Source organism: Sphaeramia orbicularis, chromosome 18 (assembly GCF_902148855.1).
Source record: "Sphaeramia orbicularis chromosome 18, fSphaOr1.1, whole genome shotgun sequence".
Taxonomy (NCBI): domain Eukaryota; kingdom Metazoa; phylum Chordata; class Actinopteri; order Kurtiformes; family Apogonidae; genus Sphaeramia; species Sphaeramia orbicularis.
In genome coordinates this window covers 32,875,067-32,901,282 of record NC_043974.1, presented here as the reverse complement: position 1 = coordinate 32,901,282, position 26,216 = coordinate 32,875,067, and the positions used below count along the sequence as shown (strand labels likewise).

Below are 26,216 nucleotides of genomic sequence, written 5' to 3'. Positions count from 1 at the left end.
ATAGAAATAAACATTGACTTGAAATTTAACACTCATTTATTATGACTCTCATAAATCCTAATAACCAACTGTGAAAGGTAACAAAATACACTTCCTCTCCTGCTTAAGTACAAATTTCAGGCACTTTATCTGAGTTTTTCTACATCATTCAGAATTAACCAAAAATTGTACTTTTTACTGCATGACATTTGTCTTTAGTTGCTTTTTAGATGCAGATTTTACACAATAGATAATATGATAAATCTACTGTATATGTGTATAAATATACTGTATACACACACGCACACACACACACCTAGATATTATATTTATGTATTCTTAGAGCACAAAAATTGCTTGGTTGTTGTGTTTTTATTTTACTGTAACTATGTCTATGCTACTCTCTTGTCAGGTTATTTTACATCTAAATTTTAATCTGAACATTAAATTATATGGGCAGGTACATTTACCACTAATTAAATTAAAAACTGAACAACAGCGTCCTCTGCTGTGTCGTTACTATAATTTTTTTAATAGTTTTTTTTTTTTTCTGGATTATTCTGTTGTTGTCATATGGTCATTTAGCTCATTTTACTTCGTTTGGTTAATTATTTTGTCTTTATTATTATGTTATTATGTGTTTTCGTTTATTGTTCATTGTCTTGATTCATTTGTTAATTTTGTTCTTATTTTATTCATATTTAATCATTTTGCGAATTATTTTCTTGTTTTTGTTCAATTGTGTTTATTTTATTAACTAAATGTTTTTTGTTTTTTTTTTTTTGTTTTTTTTACTTTTAATCAATTCCTTTTATTATTTTATTCTTTTTTGTAATCTTTATTTCAGTTTATTATTTGATTCGCTCAGTCGGCGCGTTTGATGACGTCACAATTTAGCGACACTTTATTTGTTATTTACAAAATACTGGCGCGGTAAAACATTTTTATGCTAGTATATGAATTGTAGAACCACACGGCCTACGTTTATCAACATTTTACTCTGAAATGGTTGTTAATTCGAGTTTAAAGTGCCAGTATTATTAAGGGAAAAACCCGGAAGTGGTTTTCGGATGTAAACACACGTGTGGGTTTCGTCTCCGATGAAGAATTATGCCAAAACTAGTCGATGTAAAATTCCCGTCAGGATGTGAAACTCTGCCTGAAGGTTTCTGGTCAGCTGTGGACGTGTGGATAAAGAAACCTCACGTCGTCAACAAGCGTCTGTGTGGAGTTAAAGAAACTCAAAGCCAGGATGTGGACAGAGATACCCTGGTGCTCCTGCTGGACCCGGACCTTCCTGGTTCTGGATCTGGTTCTGGACTCTCAGAGGACGTGTTGGCTTTCCTCTCACCCGAACAGACACACGGACAGGACAAACCGTGGTCCTATAGTATCAGGACGTTTATTCCTAAAGTGAACAGCTATGGTTCAAACCTGCATAAAGAAGTTGTACTTAAAGGTAAGAGCTCAGTCAAAGGCTCTGAAGTGTCCCATTTAATGACACTGTTCAACTGTATTTTTCTTCTGCAGACTTTGAGTCTCAACAGGTGACTTTTCTTCCATTTGAGGAGGATGCAGAAGGGCGGGTGTCTCTGAAGAAGGGCAACATTTATCAGATTAAACTCCTGCTTCAGGACTGTGGGACGTGGTGAGTCCAAAACAGAAGCAAAAACTCAGAAATGTTAACATTTACCCTTTCAGGAGGAGCCCCGGATTAAATTATAAACCCTGGACAACCTGCTCTACCTCTTGAGTCACTGAAACATGGCAAATTGTTGTAATAACCATAAGAATAGTTTGTAAATCTTTCTTAAAAATAGAGAAATAAATACAAAGTGCTGGTTGAATTCTTTAAATGCAAAAGAACGGAGCATCCATGCTTTGTTTAGTGTTTAGTGTTAGGGGGCAAAAACGTTAGCTCCTGTCAACGTTTTCTCGCCCCTTCTTCTTGGTGTTAAAGATGGTGAAGGAAAATGGAAAAGAGATTCATAAGAACTTAGAAAAATATGCTCCGGTGCTGAGAGAATCCGACAAGGCTCGACAGATGTCCTGTGGGTCAGCTGTGGTGAAACTACAATATCTTTCATATGCATGACAAAAACCACATCTAGGATATTTCCCCTGGTGTGTTCTTCCCATGTTGTTTATTTGTTTTATATCTTTGTAACGTGCCCACTATAAAAAACATTTAACAATATACAAATCTAAATACAATAGAACTACTGTAATAGTAAATTGGCAGTATGGACAGAAATATGAAAAATATGGTAAAAACAAACACGGTAATAAAAATGAACAATGTGAACAAAACTGACAAAAAATGAAAACAAATTGATAAAATGAACAACAACAAAAATACTACAAATGGGTGACTCATTAGAATGTGTTTGCTGATCTGTTTTGGGTCCTGGACCAGAGTTTTGGAAAACACAGCTCTCAGTCATACTCAGTGTCATTTTGATGCAGGTCTTTGTTTCAGTTGGACCAGTCATTCTCTTCTGGTCCAGAACCAGCACATCTACATCCAGGTCTTACTCTGGTTTCATCCACAGGACGTTAGAGCTCCACATCCTAGATCCAGAGTCCTGGTTCTCTGATGGTGTTGCGTACCCAAAGCCAACCTGGCTCTGCTCAGACCTGGTCCCCAGACTCCAGCGCTGGGCCACCGAGTCCCGAAGCAGCGAGTTCAGAAATACCCTGTCACTGCTGCCGGTGGAGAAGTACAGCCGGATCTATCAGGAGCTGAAGGGCAAGTACAAGGCCCTGGTCCAGGTGAGCCCCCATCCTGGTCCCGTAGCCTGTCAGAGTCCTGATCCTGGTCAGGCTCAGTCCTCAGCTCTGCGTGTCTCTGCAGGTCTGGCCCGAGGTCACGGATCCAGAGAAGTTTGTGTATGAAGATGTTGCCATAGCAACGTATCTTCTGGTGAGTCCAAGTTTTAATCAGATTTTAACTGGACACAAATCTTTTTCATCCCTGGAAAAGGTTCAGAAGATTCACATCTGACATGTGACTGAGACTCTTTTATTTAATGAACACAAGCAAAACATGTGATTCAGAAATTTAAAAAACCGGAGTTCTTGAGCCTTGTTCTTCTGACTAACATGTTACTTTTGAATTCTTCTGCAGATTTATAAATGACAAAATTAATACAATAAGCCACAAAATGAACAGAAAATTAACTAAATTATAAAGACAATGACAAACAATGAACAAAATAACATAGAAATTGACCAAAGATGATGAAAAATTATGACTCAAGCATTGAACGGCTCATGAATTAAGAAAAAGAAAGTGAAAAAATACAAAAAAATGAATTCAATAATAAAAATGGATGTGATTTCACAGAACATGAACACGGTTTTTATACATTTTTATATGTGACGTTAATGTTGCCACTGAACAAATGAGTCACATGATGCTCATATTAATGTGTCGTCAGGTCATGTGATCAGAACCGGGTAATTGACATTCTCTGTTTCTTCTGGTTCTGTTCAGGTTCTTTGGGCAGAGGAACGAGCTGAGAAGGACCTGGACGCTCCACAGACATTTGTGGATCTGGGCTGTGGAAATGGTCTCCTGGTCCACATCCTGACCAATGAAGGGGTGAGTCCGACGACACTGGACATGATATGTACTGTAGATGTAAGACAGTTTTAACAGAACCGGTCCAGTAAGGTCTGCTGTTAGTCTTTATTTATGTCAAAAAAAGTTAAATCCTCATTTTACAGACTGACCTAGAGGAGTTGGAATGACCTAGATCTGTACCTGCAGGTTAATCTGTTCTATCATCTCCAAACAGAACACAAAGTAAACAAGGATCTGAACAAAATAAAGACTGAAGAAAAATGGCAAAAATAAATGTAATTGTCCAGAACATGGACAAAAAGGAATAAAATAACAATGTAATTAAGAAAATGAAAAAAAAAAAAAAACTTAACAAAACAAGAAAATAAGCCACAAAATGAACAAAGAAAACAAGTAAAAATGATAAAAATGAATAAATAAATGAAGAGAATAAAGAGAAAAAGACAAAACAATATATCTGATCATTAACAAAATTTAAAAAATGAACAATATAATCAGAAAACTGAAGAAAAGTAGTAAAAATTAACACAATAGTCCAGAAAATGCTCAAAAATGAATAAAATAGTAAGGAAATTCATCCATGAAATAACTAATGATAAACAATTTAATTAAGAAAATTAAGAAAACTTAACAAAACTGTCCAAATGAAACCTCTCTTATCGTCTTAGTCAAAGTTGCTTAAACCTGGTATTTTCAGGATCATGACCAGACTGATCCAGACTAAATCTGTAGCTGCAGGTTGATCTAGGTCTGACCCTCTGGACCAGGCCTCTAGTGGACCGGGTACAGACCAGATGGGTCCGGTTGTCTTTAAGCTGGTGTTGAACAGTGTCTGACAGTGGCGGTGTCTTGTGTTGCAGCATTCGGGGAGGGGCATCGATGTTCGCAGAAGGAAGATCTGGGACATGTACGGACCCCAGACTCTGCTGGAGGTGAGACCACCACCAAGAAACCAGGGTCTGGAGGGGTTGAGTCGGGACGAGGGTAGTTCACATGAATCTGGATCACAGGTGGAGGCATCATCCCTGGTTTAACACCAGTTTATACACAAAAAAGAAAATAATCTTCAAAATTAACATAAATGAGCAAAACTATTAACAAAATACATACAAATGAATAAATAGTAAAGAAATTAATTCACAAAATGTGTAACAATTTAAGAGGTCTTAACAAAAACAAGAAAATAATCCACAAAATGAACATAAATGAGCAAAACTATAAACAAAATGCACAAAAATGAATAAAACAGAAAAGATATTAATCCACAAAATGTCTAATGAGAAACAATTGAACTAAGGAAAGTAAAAAGTCTTAACAAAAACAAAAAAATAATCCCCAAAATGAACATAAATGAGCAAAATTATAAACAAAATGCACAAAAATGAATAAACTAATAAAGAAATCAATCCAAAAAATTTCTAATGAGAAACAGTTTAACTAAGGAAATGGAAAAGTCTTAACAAAAACAAGAAAATAATCCACAAAATGAACATAAATGAACAAAATTATCAACAAAATGCACAAAAACGAATAAAATAGTAAAGAAATGTATCCATAAAATGTCTAATGATAAACGATTTAACTACGGAGATGAAAAGGTCTTACAAAAACAAGAAAATAATCCACAAAATTGTAAAGAAAACTAACAAAATGAACAAAAGAATGAACAAAAATGTCCAAATTAAACCTCGCTTACGTCTCTTATTATTTATTTTTGTGAATTACTTAAAGCGGCAAAAAAGATACTTCTCCCAAAAACACACCAGACTGAAGCTGCATCCAGACGAATCCATGCAAACGTACAGACATTTACAGTGAAATGCCGTCGTTTTCCATCTGTCTCCGGACTCCATCATCCATTTGACAACCAGCTGCTGACTGCTTCCATTTCACATAATCAATTATTGACCGGGTTGTGTGAGCGGACGTTTCACAGCCATGTTCGGGGACTCCTCAGGGACCAGTCCTCAGTCCTGAACCTTTATTTTAAAGCTTTAAAGCTGATCCACAAAGACGCTGATGCTCTTCATTTATGACGTTTGATGATGGATGGAAGAAATGAGCAGAAAAACAGACGGCTGGAAGAATGTTTGGTCCAGAATGTGGACTGTATCGCTTAGGCAAGTTGACAGAGACCAGTTTCAACATAAATGGATGGGAAAATAACAGCAGGACGTAAACGATGCAGGACGAAAATAATATGAACATTTTTGGAAACACGAAACTAGATAGAAACAATAACAACAAACGATGAAAATGGTAAAGAAAGAGACAAGATGAAAACTAAATGAAAGACACAGTAAGACAGAAATGATCTAAAAAACATAACGCAAAAATGATGCAGAGGATGAAACAAGACAAAGAATAACAACAAAAAGATGAAAACTAAGTGAAAGATTTAAGACTGAAACAATGCTAAAGATACAACAAGATGAAAAAGACTTAAAAACACAATAAGATACATTTTAGTTTTGGTTGAAATGTACCTAAGTTAGTGTTAAAGGGAATATTTCCACATTTAGCATCGCCACCTGCTGGTCAGTTTGGTTCATCATTAAACGTGTCTTCTGTGTTTTCATACTGGGATATTCTGTTTTATCTCAGGGACAAAATACACCACGTTTCATTCAATAAATCTGAGAAGTTTAACTTTTATCAGTTTGTCATTGAGGGGTGATAGTTAGTCCTGAAGCCAGACCAGCTGAGAACCAAGAAAAGTGTGTGTGTGTGTGTGTGTGTGTGTGTGTGTATTTGAGGGGGTTAAATACAGAGGATTAACAGGAAACACTGAATTGTTAGTAATTCATGGAGATGAAGATGGAACCTATTGGGATATGCTGGGGTTTTTTTATGTAAAATGATGTCAGAGTATTTTTAGGACTCCAAGGTACTTTTGTTGTTTGGTTTTGTTTGTCGTCTTTTTTTTGTTTTTTTGTCTGTTATTGTCCCTTCATTTTTTTGTTTTGTTTTTTGTTTTTGCTGTCTAGTCTCTTTGTTTTCTGTCTGTTGTCTTCTAATGTGTGTGTGTGTGTATGTGTGTGTGTGTGTGTGTGTTTATATATATATATATATATATATATATATATATATATATATATACATCATATATATGTATATTTTGGCTATTGTGTTTTTTTTTTTTTCTTTTGCATGATTTTTGTCTATTGTCTTAGTTCTTGTCTATTGTCATCTATCAGGTTTTTCTTTTTGTTTTTCTTTTTTGTTTTTCCTTCATGGCTTTTGTCTTTACTTTTGTTTTGGTTTTTGCCTATTGTTTTTTTTTTTTTTTTTTTTTTTTTGTGGTGACTTGTAGTTTCTTGTTGTTGTGATTTTGTAAGTAAAAAAAAAAAAATTCATTTATCAGACAGGGGCTACTTCCTGTGTGATAAATGATTACTTACACAGTTGTATTTGGAAGAAATAGTATGACAGCAGTTTTATTCAGATATGTTTTTTTTTCCTTTTCATTATTTCAATATTATTTTTATCCTCTGAAGTGGACAGTGATTTTATTTATTTATTTATTTTTAAGTAATGCTGTAAAACTCTTGTCCCGTACAGTGGATAAAAAGTGCATTCCTGGGTATCAGAAGGATAAAACTGTCCTTACTTCTATCTCACTGAAGAATGTGTGGACTTAGGAGCTGATAAATGTCCGTCCAGGGCATTAACGTCCGAGACAATTTCCAAAAACCTGATTGAAAATCAAATCAAGCCTTCGTGCATGTTCCCCCACTCTACAGAGCTCTTATATTTGTCGGTCTCTTTGCTATTTCAGGAAAAGGCCATTACCCCCGGTGAGTGCTTCTTATTCCCGGGTACAGACTGGCTGATTGGGAACCACTCGGACGAGCTCACGCCGTGGATCCCCGTTATAGCGTCCAGGCGAGTCATCAGCAGATACAATCTCACTCCGCAGCTCGAGTACCAGCTGATCTCTCCAATTTAGAATCCCATTATGAGCCACTGTGGGAGGATGAGTGTGTACGTTCCACCAGCTGATGGCGATGTTCAGCCTCGGTTTCCTCCTGTGGTTCTACACTTATTCTAACAGTGTTTCCAGTAGAAAATACAGTCATTCCTTTCTTTTCCTGTTTAGGTCAGGGGTTTCAAACATACAGTCTGTGGGCCAAAACAGGCCACCAGAGGGTCCCATCTGGTCTGCTGGATGAATTTACGAAATGGAAAAAATGACACTGAAGATATTAACAATCATACAGTTACACACAGACCAATTCAGTATGAAGTTGGTCAGACCAGTAATATAAACCATAATAGAACAACAGCTTGTACAGGGGAAAGCAGGCAAAAAGTGCATGTGCAACCACAATGTAAATATGTAAATACTATTTAATTTTAAATTCTTTTTTTTTTATTGAAGCATAAGAGACACAACATCTTCCAGTCACATTAATCTGTTACATATTACTCAGTGTACATATTTAAAAACACATTCTCCATCAAATAAGGTGCAGAGAGGTTCATATGTTTCTGGTTGTCTCTGTGCAAATTTCTTATTGATTAAAACTGATTCTTTTTTTTTTTTTTTTCCTTCAAACATCCAGAGAGAACATCATGGACATATCTAGCTTTGTAAGACACTCAATAAAAAAAGAAAGATTACGAGCAATAATAATACAGAATAAAAATAAAAAAATAAAAAGGGACCAAGGTAACATTTGGCATTTATTGTTTCACATAGTGTTCCCATTTTTTCCAATGTTTGATGAATATTTCTAATTTTAGATTAGCAGTAAAGGTGATTTTTTCCATTTTGTGAATGTCCCTGGTTATTTGAACCCATTGTTGAACAGCTGGCTTATTTTGTACCATCCATTTTTTTGTTCTTGCTTTTTTCCCTGCTGCCAAAAGGACATTCCAGAGATATCCATTTTTTTTTCATAGGAGGTGTTGTGAGTCCTAAATACATAGTTTTGAAGTCAGAGGGAATGTATGTTTTAAAAATTAGTTGCATTGCTTTTTAATTTTTAATTAAAATTCTTTATTATATAAATATTCATATAAATATCAAATTTCTTATTTTCTCTTATATTTCATTTTCTACTCATTTGGGGTTTTTCTACTTATCTTTATCTGCACTTGCATGCTGTATGATGCTGCAGTTAACTGAAAATTTCCTATGGTGGGATAAATAAAATGTTATTTTTATCCTTATCTTATCTTATCTTATCTTATCTTACCTTAAAAAAATTAAAAAACATGAAAAACAATGATGGAATAAAACTGAATTACAGCAACCAATTGATAAAACACTATTAAAAACAAACGTAATCAAATAAGTCCTACTAAATAATAGAAAGCAATAACTTGACCAAAAAATAGGGAAAGTGAATATGATATAAAAAATCTAATGAATGTATGAAAAAAGACAAAATGCTACTGCAGCTGTGTCAAAATCATTTTAGTTCAGACCAATATGATCTAAAGTGGATCAGACCAGTAAAATACTGTCATAATAACCTATAAATATTGACAACTACACATTTTTCTCTTCGTTTTTAATGTTAAAAAAAAGTAAAACTACATGAAAATATTGAAATTGACAAATTATCTTTTCACAAATAATGTGAATAATATGAACAAATGTGAACGTGCAATGTCTTAAGAAAAATAAGTGTAATTTTATCAATATTCTGCAAAAATTGTTAAAATTGCACTTATTTTTCGTAAGAAATATCAGGTTATTCATGTTATTCACATTTTTTAAAGGATACTTTGTAGATTCCTAATGTAATTGTCCTTTTTTCCCTGTTATTCTTTCACTGGTCTGACCCATTTAAGATCATATTGGGCTGAATGTGGAACCTGAACTAAGATGAGTTTGACTTCCTGGTTTAGGTGTTTGATCCTGGCTGCTCTCGTCCTCCAGGTCGTCGTACTTCTGCCGCTTCTTCGTCCTCCCCTGCTGCTTCTTCGACTTCTGCGGGAAATACCAGCGACGCCAGTGTCAGAAGTCTCAGTATAAAGAATACATCGACTTTATTACAGAGGTCAGCAAAGTCAGTGGCTTCAACACGGAGGAGGACTGTCTGAGGATCCCATCCACCAAACGGGTAGGCTCACACAGAGGTCAGAGGTCAAATTCAGAATATTCTGTTCAGTAAGAGGTCAAAAGTTTTGGAAAACTAATGGAACTTGCGTTAACCCTTTAACAACTGCAATCTCACCAGCGCTGCATTTTGCACTTCACAGCGTTCAAATTACTGTAACTCCTGAACCGTTTCTGCTATCCACAAAATTCAAACAGCATCGGAAAGCTGAGATCCTGAACACTTAACAGCAGCAGTGTGGGACTCTATTACAAGTAGAAAGGAACTGTTTCAGAGACTTCTACAAGGCAAAAAAATGCTAGGAAATAACAACATATATGAAGTCATAATATGGATACTGAATGTTCAAGAGCAAAATGCATGTTTGAACAGATGTAAAATAGTTGAAAGTTTATTTTTGCATCCTGAAAAAGTTTCATTACGGACATTTACAGTGGTTTCTGATAATAAATATGCTAAAAACTTAAAGTCCGTTTTTTTCGTTTTTTTACTAAAAACACACTGGTGTAAGCATTTATCATTTATAATAATGATGATTAATGGACAGCTATTGAAAATTAAGTTCTTCCTGAAAACAAAGGTGCAAATGAATTGGCAAAAAAGACATTTTCTGACCCTTTTATTGCAAAGAAAACATGAAGACACCTAGGCAGCCTGTTATAATGGCAGTCTTAAAAGGGATGCAGGTTTAGTTTTGGAGTGAAGACCAACTAAAACCATAAAACCAGTTCCAAGAGAAGTTTTTCAGTATTACGGATGGATATGATTTAAGGGTGCTATATGTAGTATTTACGGTCATGGAAAAAATTGTAAGACCACCCTTGTTTTCTTCAATTTCTTGTTCATTTTAATGCCTGGTGCAACTAAAGGTACATTTGTTTGGACAAATATAATGATAACAACAAAAATAGCTCATGAGAGATTAATTTCAGAGCTGATATCTAGCCATTTTCCATGGTTTTCTTGATAATAACCAAAATCACTTCAGTTTTTACATCAATATCTATGGCATTGTACTGCCAAAAACAGTGCTGTTAGGCATTCCATGTTTTCTTTTAAGTCTGTTTTAGTCACATGATACACACAGGAGTTAGTACTTGATTGCATAACCATTGTTTCTGATGACTTTTGATGGTCTAATAATTTTTTCCGCGACTGTATATCCTCAAACCTCACAAAAGAAGTCTACTCCTGTAATACAATATTACGTGAGCCTAGTGATATATAGTTAACTATAAGCAAACAAAAAATAAATTGGTGAAATTACAGCAATTTTTGGATGAAGTAAAAGTCTAGATATGTTTAAAGGAGGTCATGTCTTCATATTAGTCAAACATTACCAATACATTTTTATAGGTACAGATAGTTAAACTCTGTGCATTTATGAAACTACATGTGTTTTCAGCTAAAAATCACAGCATTGACTTTAAGAAGTAGTTTGTACTTCATTACCTCAAAAGAAATGGAGAAAAACATACTTCATACTCTTAACCAACTACACTATTTCTGATTAATTAAAGTATCGTGAACACAGATGCTTGTTGAATTACTGAATGTTGTAAAAGTACAGAGACGTCATGTAAGATTTCTCTATGCAATTAGTATGATATGTGTTTGTGTTTTTCAGTGGAGACCGGCTGTGTTTCACTGCTTTATTTCCACCTGAGTCTCATTTAGAGGAAGACGGAAGTAAATCAGCTGTTTATTGTCCCCAGAGGGACGTTTGGGAGACATTAAAAGGCTATGATAGAAGCAGATGCAGAACAAGAACCAGCAGAATGTGGTTTAACGAATGTGGATAATGATGAGTTGTGTTTTTATGTTTTGGTTTGGTAAGTTTACAGGTTTTCCACTGTCCTGTTTGTGATATCTCAGGAATTTATTCACATTTGGCTTAAACGTTGGCTTGAATTCAGGGATGAACCAAAGCCCCGCCCCTTCCGCTGTGCATCATGGGACATAACTTCAGAAAAAATATGAACAGAGGTCAATGGACAGAGGAATGTTCCACTATTTATACGTATGATGTTTGACAATTTAAAGTGTATTTGTACGTAGTTATTTAGTTTGTGGTAAAACTTGTAAAGAAACCTGTAGTTTAGCATTAAATAGCTCAATGGATGGATTGTATCTCCCACCACATGTGATATGCCTTGAAACATCTTCCATATCGAGGTGTAAAAGTATTAATCTGTTAAACCCTGGGCCATTTGTTTCCAGTGGGAATCATTTCAATGTAACACAACACAATGGATTAACCGATAGCAGAAGTTTCATTCATATAAAACCAAGTTATGATCAGAAAGCAGCAAAAGTATGACAGTGTTCAGTATCATCTCTTCATAATGTGACCTTTATTTGTGTTTGAGTTTTAGCCATAGAAAAATAATACTTGTACTATTGGATGTGCTTAGTGTTAGCTTAGCGATGCAAAGTTTGTCTCATCGGTCTGTTGTTAACTCCGCCGAGTGTAACGGTGGAGGTTATGTTTTCATCAGGGTTAGTCTGTCTGTCTGTTTGTCTCTTAGCAAGATAACTCAAAAAGTTGAGGACGGATTTTCATGAAATTTTCAGGAAATGTTGATACTGGCACAAGGAACAAATGATTAAATTTTGGTGGTGTTTTGGGGGAGAGACTGATCTTCCTTGGCAGTGCTTTTCGAGTATGCTCTGTATTTTGCATTTTTAAGTGAAAATCAGGTATTTTCTTGTATTTAATGTACTGATTATGTAGATGTTCATTAAAGCTCAGATTAAAGTTGAGGGTTATTATATCCAAAATAGAGAAAACTGAAGAAAAAAAAAAAGGGGGGAGGGGTTAATCTGCCTTGACGGAGGTCTGTGCTCTTCAAGTGTTTTTCTAGTTTTATTAGAGTATTCCTGACATAAACTGGTCTCAGACTGCTAGACTGGTTTACATATTTTGTCCATTTTAGTGATTGTTGTTTGAGTTGTAAGGGCCGCTGCTAACCATTTGGGTGCCCTAAGCACAGTTGATTTAAGATGCCCCCGCCCCCAAAAAAACCAAAACAAACAAACAATAATAATGGTCTACCCTTTATTGCTGTAACTTATACCAATAACAACAACAGTAACAATAATAAATGTAAAACTTCAGAAAAAGATCTTAAATTGTCAAAAGAACCACATAAGATCACTTCATAGTATGTAGTACAACAGCCAAAACACATACAACCACGAACACGAGTATCTGAACGTGCCAAATCTACTCCAGAAATTTCCTGAAATTTGCTTTTGTCGACCTTTTATCTGATGTTCCTCTGGCTACATGGCTGTGTAGAATGCTTATATTGGTACAAGTGTTGTGTAGCGTTACCATGGCAACCAATTTAATCTGGGTACAAGAGACAAGGGTGTATTTACAGATTTTCACCATCTGATACTTCAACAGTTTTACAAGAAATTCAGCTCTTTATTCACTTGTAAAATGATCGTTTACTTTAACATCATGTATGTAAATGATGGAATAAGTCAAATAGGATCAGATTCAGGACATTACTCGTCTCTCACCATTCAATATAATAACTTTGTTTTCTAATGTAAGGCAGAACCGTAAGGGGTGGGACTTGAGCTTTTTATATGGGGGTCAAAGGTTAGTGTGACTGCACTTACAACTCAAAAATCATGAAGTCATAAAAGTCTGGTTGATTATGATGATGATTATGTATGATGTGCAAACATTTTTCTGATTATCACAAGAGTTGGAATTATTATAGAATATACACTTAAAACCACTTATAGAACTCATTTTAAATCAGATTTTAGAGTGATTTATGTTTTATATCTTGCCATAGGACCTCATGATGAAATTTCATGCTGCATTTATGTATGAGTTGAATATTACAGCATAAAATCAAAGCCTTGTTTTTTATTTCTAACTGATTTTTTTGTGAATTCATCTTTTTTTACTTAACTGTTTTATACTTATATTTTATTCTTGAATGTTTAATTGATGTGTGTAACTCACTTGAGCACCTTACGGAATGTAAAACCAAATTTCATTGCACTATACTAAGGTATTTTGCAATGACAATAAATTCTCTTCTCTTCTCTTCTCTTCTCTTCTCTTCTCTTCTCTTCTCTTCTCTTCTCTTCTCTTCTCTTCTCTTCTCTTCTCTTCTCTTCTCTTCTCTTCTCTTCTCTTCTCTTCTATCGTCTTTTGTACTTACACACTTTGTAACTTGCATAAATAGTCTCTTCCTTACTATTTCTGATTTAGTTTCTTGTTTTGCATCTTCTTCATCCATGGACTGTTGAATTCATCTCTTCTCTGCAGGTTTGTCTGGTGGGAAAGTCCAGAAACTACAGCCAATCTGAAGAAACCGAAGCAGAGCAGCGAAGAGCCCATTACATCCACAGCCGGCAGAACACCACAGGTCAAAGGTCGACTATTAGAAACGATGACAACTGCTGCCATGAGACCACAGAGGCTGATGGGACCCCCGGGGGTGACTGGGGAGCCGGGTTCCAGCCTCGGGACAGGGTCGAAACGGTCCGAAACTGCGCCGCTCTCCCCCGGGACTTCGTTGACGGTGTGGTGCTTCTGGTCGCTAACGCTCTTCTGGGGATGAACGTGGACGACAGCGGGACCTGGAACCAAGGAGGTGAGCTGTGACATAACAAGAAAACATCTGAGATAAACAAACAAAGTCTCTGTGGACATGACCTGGTACAGATTAAATCCAGAGTAGGACACAGCGAGGTGTTCGGCCTTATTATCAACACTGCAGCGATCTGAACTGTGGTGTCTTAATGCAGGGCAAAGGCACCAAAAACGCCTCTTTTTATGGTTAGTTCCAGATTTATTAACTTAAATTTGATGGTCAGAGATTCAGATTTATTTACTCACTGATTTATTCTTTTATGCTTTATTACTTTAACTTAAATATGCAGTTCTGCACTTATTCAGTCTCTGATAAAATCTAAAATAGATCATTTTTGTTATTGTTGAATATTTTCAAGGGGGCAGTGATATCAGCTGATTAATCAGTTATAAACTTTTTACTCTTATAGACTATCAATAGTCACTCTTCCATTGGACATATGTGCAAAACTTTGCTGCAGTGTCTTTCAACCTTGGGGTCGGGACCCCACGTGGGGTTGCCTGGAATTCAAATGGGGTCATCTGAAATTTCTAGCAATTGCTAACCCCCCCCTAAAAACGTATTAATAAAAATATATGGTGAATTGAGAGAAACGATCCCAATCCATAAAAGACATGACAAACTGTGAAGCTGAAACTGAAGCACTGTGGTACTGTTTATCTTTCAAATGTTCATCGTGGTCGGTTTCAGATGCTGCAGCTCTTTCATAATTCATAGTTTGAGTTCTTGTTTGTTCAGTATTAATTGTCAGCCTTGTAAATACAAGCTGGACTGACTGTACATATCCTGACCAAGGAAAATAAAATTCTCACTTTGTGCAGTAATCTACACCTGGCTTTTCTAACTCCGTCCATAATAATATACTTTATATAGCCTAAATGTCGTCTAAAATTAACGTTTATTTGCAACATAGTATAGCAAACTATTACATGATCAAAAATAAGTTAATTTTAGCAAATAAAAATAGTCTCCGTTTTGAATGTCTGGGGTCGCCAGAAATTTGTGATGTTAAAATGGGGTCACAAGCTAAAAAAGGTTGGGAACCACTGCTTTACTGATATTAACTAACTGTCAAAAAAACAGAAGTGTGTAATGTTGGTTTTTCCATTAAATCATTCTTTTCTGTCAGTTTTAGTCACGTGATGCACACAGGAGTTAGTACTTGATTGTATAACCATTGTTTTTTGATTGCTTTTGATGGTCTAATAATTTTTTCTGCGACTATATGTGCTTGATCCAGACCCCTGTCCACATCCACATTCTCCCTTTGAACATCATTCCTTACATTAGTACCATCACTTCATGGTACCTAACAAAGCAGGTACACTCACTGTTCATGCAGAGGTGGACCTTACAGACCCTGTAGACCACATTGGACCTGAGACTGTTGCCTCACTGTCCTCGCTAAATACTCTCTTGCCTGATAAGGGTTAAAGTGATACTATGATGATCACTAGATTCCAACAAATCCTGAGAAACAGCTTCTTACTTCCACAAATACTAAGTCAGTTTTTACCAGGAGTCATTCTAGTCTTTTTCATTTAAGTGGTTTTATCTGATTTTAAGTGGTCCTTAAGTGGACCCTGTAGACCACATTGGACCTGAGATTGTTGCCTCACTGCCCTCACTGGAACTGTCGCTGTCACTGCCTTGTAATGTGTGCAGAAATGTCCAAAAATAGTCACTTGCTCGATAAAGGGTTAACACACTTCCACACTTTCCTTCAGCACCTTAAAATATATCTCCAGGTCATTTGTGGCACTGACGGCCTCAACCTTTCGTCTGATCCTCCCTCTAACATCTAATCTAACCTCCAACCTCCCTCGCCGTGACCCCTCCTCTTCCTCCCGCCTCCTCCTCCTCATCAGTCAGTCAGCACTGCCTTTGTGGCGCAGAGCGATGCCGCTTTGAACCCTGCGTTTCACCCACCGCCAGTCACTTCCTGCACGCCAAACAGCATCACCACACATACACAACGCCCACACATCACCTTTGTTGACGCCTGAGCACCCCACCACCACCACTACCGCCACAAAACCACACACAGCGAGATGAGCAGCACCGCTACGATGATAACACAGAATACTCAGGATGTCACTGAAATTAGAGGTAGAAAATACCAGAGAGCAGAAATAAAGACTGTAACTCTGTATAGAAATGACTGGATGAATAATGCACCAGCAGACATGATTTATGCATGAGTACGCATTTGTATGGAGGTATTCCTACCAGTTATCTGCTGTGTTGGAACAAAGGGTAAATTCAGGGCAAGTCAGCCTATACCAACTCGATCTATGAAGGCTTCAGGGATTCAGTTTCATTCCCATTCTTTAAATCCATCTTCAAACAGCATAAGAACCACTGACATCATAAAGGTGTTTGTTTTTTGGGTTTTAAAGTGATGCTTTTGTGGAAACTCCTTTTCTTCCTGTTATATCTTCAAGAAATTCACACGTTTATCAACTACAATAACTCCTTTCACCTGCACACATTTGTAGATTTGCTGTATTTATTGAACATGACACATAAGTCAGTGATATTTTATGGGTGCCAGTGTCTCTGTTTTGGGGCGGTGAAGTTTAAAACCTCCTGGTTGTCATTCCGCTTTCTGCCTACAATATCTTAGAGTTACTTATTCATGCTGCTTTGCTGACTAGGCTCATGTGGTTATGTAACGGTGCTGAGGATGAATGTTGTGTAGATGTACATCCGACGTGAGTTACATGCAACAGTAAACATTGGGGCATAAATGCTTTCCAGGCATTTCCTCTGTGCACGCAAGGTTTACAATTCACACTGAAGTTACAGAGAATGAACATAAAAATTTAGGATGACCAGACCGGTATAAGAGAATTAACATGGTAAAAAAAAACCAAAAAGATCCATAAACAACAGGAATAAAAGCTGTAAAAGATAATGTTAAAATTCTTAAGGACAAATCTAAACTATAAAATATAACATCTGAAATTATAAATAAGGTACAACACATATCTGACATTGTTCATTTACTTGAGTGGAATTATTGCACTTTACTAATAATGTCCTTACAGCAGAAGTGTTATATATGATCAATTTAGTTGTAAAAATGCTGTAGTATTTTTAGAATAGAATAGACTTTATTACAATGAAATTAGGATGCTCAGATGATAAGAGGACAATTAAAAAATCACTGACATAGACACATAGAGCTACATTTTTTAAAAGCTGCGTATGACTTTCGTCACCAATTTTTCATCAGATCTGTAAAACCCAAGTCATAGCCTAAGTATCACAAATCCGTAAGTCTTTCCGTGATTACTCACCTGAACCTCTTCCCTCATGGTGAACAATTCCGAAGTCTACTCCACCATAAACAATCCATTTCTTTACAAACAGAGCCGGTAGGTCACTCAGGCATTTTCGGAAATTTGTCACGACGTGCATTGTGGGAAGCAGCGCTCCATGCAGCTGCAGTTGCAAGAGGCAATGAAGCTGTTTCCGTATTTGTTGCCACTGCGGCAATAATGCGACCATTGGCAATTCAATAAAAACAGCAGCGTGACTCTTTTGGATCAGTTTGAGACAGGGAGGAATAAAGCATCTAGAGCAGAGGTCTCAAACATGCGATCCGGGGACCAAATCCGGCCCGCCAAAGGGTCCAGTCTGGCCCATGGGATGAATTTGTGAAATGTAAAAATTACACTGAAGATGTTAATCATTTTAGTTCAGGTTCCACATACAGACCAATTTAATCTCAAGTGGGTCGAATCAGTAAAATACTATCATAATAACCTATAACTACTCACAACTCCACATTTTTCTCTTTGTAAATGTAAACATTTGCATATGATTTTACTGTATTTACACTAAAACAAACTATCATTTCTGTTGTTCATGTTATTTACATTGTTTTAAAGGATAGTTGGTAGATGTAAACATTTTCATCACATAATTTTACTTTTTTTGCTCTAAAACATAGAGGAAAGTTTGGAGTTGGCATTATTTATATAGTATTATGTTAATATTTCACTGGCCCGGCCCACTTCAGATCAAGTTTGGCTTATTGTGGCCCCTGAACTAAAAGGAGTTTGACACCCCTGATTTAGTATCTGAAAACTGAAGAAGTTGTTTTAATTTCCTGTCTCTGTTATCAATTTTGGCAGATTTTTCATCATGTCCAACTTTGTTCTGACGTAAATTAGGCTCCATAGTCCAGCCATGCTGAGTATGATTGACAAATATGAATATTTATGTGTATTTTATTCACCATTCGGCTGTTTTCTCTTCTGAGCTTCATTCTGAATTGGTATAAACAACAGAACCAATCCATCAAACAAGACTTTGATCCGTTGCTGGTCATTGTGATGTTGCATGGTGTACGCTGAACCTTAAACATGTCCACCGGTATGTCAAACTGAGCCATTAATAATGGTCTGAGTCGGAGCTCAGTCCAGTCTGTCAATACTGGCCTCCTCCCATTAATTGTCATTACCGTGGTACACAGTAAAGGGCAGCTCTAAACGGTGTATTGGTATTATATTAAGGCCTGCAGCTCCCTGGCGTCGGGGCTTCAGGACGGCAGTCTGCCCAGTTTCACACTCTGGACCAGCGCTGTGTTTGGCTCTGCCGCCGTCTGTGAATGTGGGAGTGAGTCACATATTTTACAGATTAACTAAGCAATATGACCGGCTAAATTTAGGAAGTGTTTGGGCAGACAATATGTTTTAGACGAATGAAAGTGGCCAGAAAATGATAGTTAAGATCTGAGAGTCATCACTGATGTTCTTGTGTAGGACAGTTAGGACGGAGAAGCATTTTATTTTAACCCTTAAAGACTCAAACGTCCACCAGCAACCAAAATCATTCACTGCTATAAAATGTTTGATACATGTTGATCGAGTAATTCTATCAATACATGTAAATAATTGGCTTAAAATGTGGTTTGTCATTTTTTCATGGTCAGATATGACCCATTTGGATGTTCAGAGGCTCCATAGTTACTGTGGAAACACCAGCATATTCTACAACATTAATTCAACAGTAAAACCCATGGAGTTGGATCAATGACAGTGGACACTTATTTTATGTTCAGTTAATGATATATTGTGCAGAAAAATAATCTTTTTCTTCAGTTTTCTCTATTTTGGATATAATAACCCTGAACTTTGAGTTTTAATGAACATCTACATTATCAGTACATTAAATACAAGAAAATACCTAATTTTCACTTAAAAATGCAAAATACAGAGCATACTCAAAAAGCACTGCCAAGGAAGATAAGTCCCCCCCCCAAATCACCATGAAAATGCAATCATTTGTTCCTTGTGCCAGCATCAACATTTCCTGAAAATTTCATCAAAATCCTTCCATAACTTTTTGAGTTATCTTGCTAACAGACAGACAAATAAAAAATATCTTTTTTAATATCTAAAGTGGTCCTTTTTAAAAGTTTTCCCGTTTTGATAAGCTTTAATATATTCCTTCCCACCTAATACATGTTTTATCATTTTTAAGCTTATAATTGAAGAACCACAAAACCTATATTAACTAGAAGCACTCGGAGAGCGCAGACCTCCGCCAAGGCTGATCAGTGGCCACCCCCCCGTGGGCCCCCCCCCACCCCCGATCACCACCAAAATTTAATCATTTCTTCCTTATCCCATTTCCAACAAACCCTGAAAATTTCATCAAAATCCGTCCATAACTTTTTGAGTTATGTTGCACACAGACAGACAGACAAACAAACAAACAGACAAACAAACCCTGGCAAAAACATAACCTCCTTGGCGGAGTTAATCATTAACACCTCATTTAAAGATAACTTCTAGTTTCAGAACATTTCTTTTTTCAGTTTGTGGAGAAAATACAACCTGAACTACAGACACCAGACTCATTAGCTTTGATCACTATCCAAATGATTCTTTCATTAATTGTTTTGTTGCTCAGGAATACTGAAAAAAATTAAGTTAGTGACTCGATTGCAGAGAATCTAAGCTTTTTAAAATGTTACAGCAACCAAGTTTTAATTTTAGAAACTAAAGTATTTAATACACCATAGCAACTAGATCACCAACAATCCAGTGGGAATAGAGAGGTTAAGGGCCAATAGAAGCATTCTTCTAGCTTCTGTTCATTGAATAAAAGAGATTTTAGCTCTTCTGTAGTTGTGGTCAAGAAATTACACTAACGCTGGCAAAGGTGTTTGTATAATATTGCAAAATATTATTGTTGTATTGTTAGGGATCGCGGCTTGAAAGTGAAGTCAGTGCCTAACTGTCCTAAAGAGTAAAATAGTAAGATTTATAAAATATTATTAATCTAAACATCTGATGAAATTGACCATTTTACCAGTAAATGTCAGTGAGCTAGAGTTTGACCTGCTGTTCCTAAAGCTCCAAAGCTTCTTAGATGGTTCTTTAGTGTTGATCGTTGACTGTAAAAATGGGTATTGGGATAATTCTCTAAAGTTAAGTCAAAGCGTCTCTGTCTCCCCCTGCTGGCTGGTTGAGGTATATGTCCCTCCATGTCATTCTGTTGGACTGAGAACTAAGAGAACAAACATATTTGTTACATGTTTCTGTCTTTTCAGGGAGAGTTCATCAGATATGTGTGTTCAAATCTTCATCTTCATGATTTGATAAACCTAGGTGATTGGCAGTTGTAGTGACCAATCACAGCCCTGAATCCATCAAACGTGTGACTGGGAACTAATGAGACACCGTCTGTTTCATTTGTACGCAGTGTGTAACATCCATCTTTACACACAGGTTATGGTCATGACCTTTAGATGACTTTATATTAAAGGAGGGATATTTTGTTTTTTTTAAATGGAATTATGCATTTTCAAACATTTCCCTGTGGTCTACATAAACTGTAAATGCTCTGCTTGGGTCTGAATTCTTCATTGGTTCAACTCCACAGGTCCATCTTCAACCCTATTTCTGAGTAATGACATGTGAAAGGTGGTTTTGAGTGCTGGCCCTTTAAATGCAAATGAGCCACTTCACACCTCACCCCCTCTCGGTTGTTCTGTTCCGTTCAGCCACTTGTGTTCATTAATACAACCAACAACTGAACATTCGAGGTAATTGGCTAGAAGTTTGGACATATTTTCAGTTTTAACTACAACCGCTGCTGCTGATAAACAATTATGGCATACTCTGAGACATGTTTGTTGGAAGTCTTGACCTTATATGCGTAAATGTCGTGATGTAACTAGTTATAAAAGATAACAAATTAAGCAGTAATTAAAATGGGTTGTAGAAATCCACTCGATTTTTGGCGGAATGAATATAAAGATAGCTTTGCAGCACCTGGAGGGTTCAAATTCACACTTTTTGAACTGTTAGGGTCCAAATACACAAATAAATGAACCAAAGACTAATAAAAGTGGGTTTAGCAAAATATGACCCCTTTAAGGTTTGATGTATACTAAAACTGAACTACATTAGCCAGTGTTAGCACTCATCATCATGTATCATATAGTCTGTTTGGTAGCCTGCTAATTAGCATTTTCTACATCATGTGAAGTATTTTACTGTGTCTTAATATTTATCAAGTAACTGAATGTCAACACATTTAGCTGCCATTGAACATAGTATTTCCAAAGTATTGGTGTGGTTTGGTGTTTTCACTCAGTTACTGTGTTTGTGTAAGTTATCGCTAGCTAATGATGCTGCTAACTTCTCCATCTCCACTCTCTTGTACAAATATGGTCATTTCTAAGTCCAAAAAAAAGAAAAGCAAAGATGGGAATGTCCAAAATGCCAAATTTGAGAGAGGCAATGGTGGTTATGTCCAGAAGAAACCCAGAAAGTAAGTTTTTATCATTAAAAAGATAGTTTTTTTTTTTTTTTTTTTTTTTTTTTAATGGTTTTAGTTAAATGTTCTGTATATACTGTAGGTCAATCAATAATCAAGCAAATCAGGCCTTTTTTTTCTTTTCCTATGACTGGATGTGTTTTTGGTTTGTTTTTTTTTTGTTTTTTTTGAGGGATATTTTACCCAAAGAAGACAGTGAAAAACATTAATGACTTATAGGCTAAAATATTTGGTTAACTATAAACTGAAGAGAGATAGTGTTCCAATTCTTATTTCCTACAGTTCTGGAAGAAATTTGGTGCAAAAGTAAAAGAACTGTCGGACTGTGACTTCCTGACAGCGACCGTCTGAGTGAGCTTATTTGTCATTATTGGTGGTAAAATATCATGAAGACATCTGCGGGTTTTACTCAGATATTGTTCTGAAAAAAGCAGCAGCTGTATTGGAAATCCTGCTGTGGTTTGGCCTTCTCCAATATGTCAGTGAAAAGAGGAGGACATTGTCATTTATACTCACCAAAGGTCAGTGGTGATTGGATTTTCTTCTGTGAGGGGGAAAAGAGGGGGAGCCAGAAATAAAAAACAAAAAAAAAACAAAAAAACTAAAAATTCATGAAACTGAGACTTGAAGGTGGGTGATGCTTACGCAGATCCACCAAACTCGTAGTGTAAGACTTTTCCGTAACCTCAGTTTTGTTCTTTTTTTCGCTGTCTGGTGTCTAAAATTACCATCCCAGAGGGTGAGTGACGGCAATGACTCACACTCAATTGGCGGATGGAGATGTGGAGGTGAAATACATGCTGGTTGCTCTGACAGCTTGGTGAAGCGGCTTTAATTGAGCTCAGTTCACAGCCTGACTAACGCTGACAAATTGTGACTAAGTTTTTTTTTGTCCGTTATCTGTAAAAGGTTCCATATTTAGCCTTGATCATGCCTTCACACCGGAGCAGCTGCATCACATCCTTCATGTTTAACCTTAGAATTGAATAGAGACGACTCCTGCGCAGGCCTGAGGCAGCGTGTTAATATCCTGATGAATTTTACATCGATCGACCTCCTCCTGAGCGTCGTCACTCCAGTCTTTCATCCTCCCTCCCTCCTCTTCAGGAAGCCTTTCTGTGGGCGAGGTCGCTGGGCTGTTGGACAAGGAAACCCTGCAGGTCCTGAAGAACGAGTGTGGAGGTCTGCAGACGCTCCTGAAGAACAACCACCAGGTCTTTAGAGGTAAATATTTCCTCGCCACTGTCATCAGTCACAGGTGTTTGCTCCTGGAGGATTCTGTTGGGTTTCTGTAAATTGGCTTAGAGTCTGGTTTTGACCAACTCTATATATAAAGTGTCATGAGATAACTTTTGTTGTGATCTGGCGCTATATAAATAAAATTTTGATTGATTAATTGATTTGATTGGTTTTCCCCTGTAAGTTGCTTTGGAAAAGACATCTGCCAAATGCATAAATGTAAATGTAAATGTACTCAGTCTAACCCTGGTCCTGTCAACGAATTAACCAACCACAGAGACGGAAATGAGATTGAAGGGAGTTTTGGTTCATGATGACGTTTCTGGGCAATGAAATGAAAATAATACAAGAGTAAATTAAGAGGTTAGTGTAGTTTTATTTCGAGCACATAGAATCAAATATAGAACCATACAACATGGTCAAACTACATTTTCGGCACTAGAAAAGGAGTGGGAAGAAGCATAACTTATAGACTCCTACCCCTTTTTACAAACTCATAATTAAATTAATTCTGCTTCCTTTGCTTTAACACACTTTTTTTCCTATATATTTTTACAATAACACAAAACATCCATACAAACCATTCACGTACATTTTTTTAGTCACCTCACACACAATCAGTTTTGTATAATCATTCTTTTTTTAATATAAACTATAATATTAATGCATTTTCATTATTTACTACAAATACAATCATTAATAAATGTGATAATATCTCCTAATTATGATAGTCTGTATTAATTAATTAATTAAATACAAATAGACAATACAGAATAATATTTTATGCATTCTTCTATAACTAGATTTTCGCTTATTCAGAAAATGTTCTATATTTTGTTCTTATACTGGATTTATACATCCTTTGAAATGCACAAATTGAAGAAGACATTTTAAAGTTTTGGTCCACTTATTAATTAGTTGGTTATTCACTTAGTTTGGTTTGAGTTTAACGTGTAATGTTTGACTTTAATGAGCAGTTAACACTCTTCCTGGAAATCTGCATTCACACAAATATATTGCACTGTAACTGTATATTAGTCGATCTTTAGGTATATAGAGAGATACATAAAGATGCAGTTTATATGTATCCCCTCCTCAGACCCAGTAATGCACTTTTGTTCTCTGCAGCAGACAAGGTTTTCACAGCTTTACTGAAAAACAATAAAGATAAAAAAATCTGTAACAATTATTTAATGTAAAAAAGCCCAAACTTTTCCATTCCAGGTCTCAGGATGATATAGAGTTTTTGTTTTTTCTTGTTTTACTTTCTTAGAGTGCCTATTATGTTATGTATTTATAATGTACTAGAGAAACAACATCTACGGCACAGAATTCCTTGTATGTGTTTATGAACGTAGTGAATAAAGATGATCCTGATTCTGATTCAACATGGTGGAAGATTCAGTGTTATTGTCATTATTTGAAAAGCGTTTTGTAGCTAAAGTTTTTTAAAAGATATATCCTAACAGTTCTTCATGTGTTTTAGCCTCATGTTAATAACAAAACCACACAGACCGTTTACATGTGAACTGTCTCTGTCCTGTTTGTTTGTTTGTTTGTCAGTGGAGGGGGGGCAGGTCCACATCAGAGACTGGCGGGACAGGAAGTCCTCCAGGTCGGATGCCAGGAGGAAACCGGTCGCCCCCGGGGCTCTGAAAACCAGAGCTTGCTGGTTTCATATCCACCACCCTCAGGGCTGCCCCCTGCAGGCCGAACACTGCGCCTTCGCTCACGGACACAACGACCTCCGACCTTCGACCCGGCCTCTAAAGAAACTAAAGAACAGCCTTTTACCCTGACTTTCAATTTAAATGTTAATTAATATTAATTAATGACAATAAATGTTTCTCTAAGAGGACAACGACCTATTTATGTTATCTGTGGTTACTTTTCTAGCCATATTAGAACACTTTATGTATTAACAAAACAAAAATGCTGAGTAAGAAAAAACACTGAAATTGTAAATTTACAGAAGAAAGCTCTAGAACTTTATGAGAAAAAGATAAAACATTCACTAAGTTTATACAATCTAACATTGTCCAGAAAAAAATCTGTTACGATTAAAGTTGTCACCCCCCCACCAGGAAAAAACAAAAATTTATGGATGTGTTCGATATATACACTTTGCATTTTCAGTGTATTAGGACCACTTTAAGTATTTAAAAAAGTATGTAAGTAGTAAAAGAATACGGAGCATGAAAATGTTCACATTTTTCAAGAGAATAAGCCTCACAAAGTTATAAGATGAAAAAAATAAGAATTTATTGAGATTACAGGCATACATTTTCTGAAAAAAATCAGAAATTTGTAGATTTAAATTGTAAATTTAGATGAATCATTAGGCGTGTTTGGTGCAAATATAGTGAATTTTGCTTGTGACTTATACATTTTTTCCCATCACAAGTATATGATTTTATCATTTTAGAAAAAAAATGTATATTAGTGTTTTTGTGATTTTTTCACTTAGAAAAAATTACGAGTTCTTAAACTTCCTTCAAATAAATGAAAACATTCATGTAACAGTTATAAACCTAAATAAATACTTATGTAAATGCATGTAAATAAATGTGAGACAAAAAAACAGTCACAAAAGCATAGGTAGGTATATGTGTTAAAATGTACGGGAGAGAAAGCAACAAGTTGTCAGAAAAATACAGTACTTTATTATATAAGTACTAAATATAAGTACTGCAAAGATACCTGAAAAATACAGCAACAAATAATACTGAAAAAGAGGCCTAGTTCACAAACTACTAGTATACAAGTCTGTTGAAAATGATGCTGAAGTAGAAATTCTGCATCTGCAAAACATTATATTCAATCCTGAGGAAAATTCTGAAGGAAAAACAATATAAAGTGAGTTTTATTGAAGTGATATTACGTAAATTCTGGAAAGTGATCAGTTCTTTCTCCTTA

General features: G+C 36.1%; 1 protein-coding gene across 1 annotated transcript; it reads left to right on the top strand.

The window, feature by feature from the left end:
• Positions 1-881: 881 nt before the first annotated feature.
• On the top strand, positions 882-25,380 carry trmt44 (tRNA methyltransferase 44 homolog). The gene is made up of 11 exons (XM_030162806.1): positions 882-1,438; positions 1,510-1,627; positions 2,532-2,751; positions 2,834-2,902; positions 3,476-3,583; positions 4,426-4,497; positions 7,344-7,450; positions 9,456-9,639; positions 13,934-14,261; positions 23,169-23,285; positions 24,864-25,380. Exons 1-11 carry the CDS (start codon positions 1,090-1,092, stop codon positions 25,097-25,099), a joined length of 1,908 nt encoding a protein of 635 aa, XP_030018666.1. The 5' UTR covers positions 882-1,089; the 3' UTR covers positions 25,100-25,380.
• Positions 25,381-26,216: the final 836 nt, after the last annotated feature.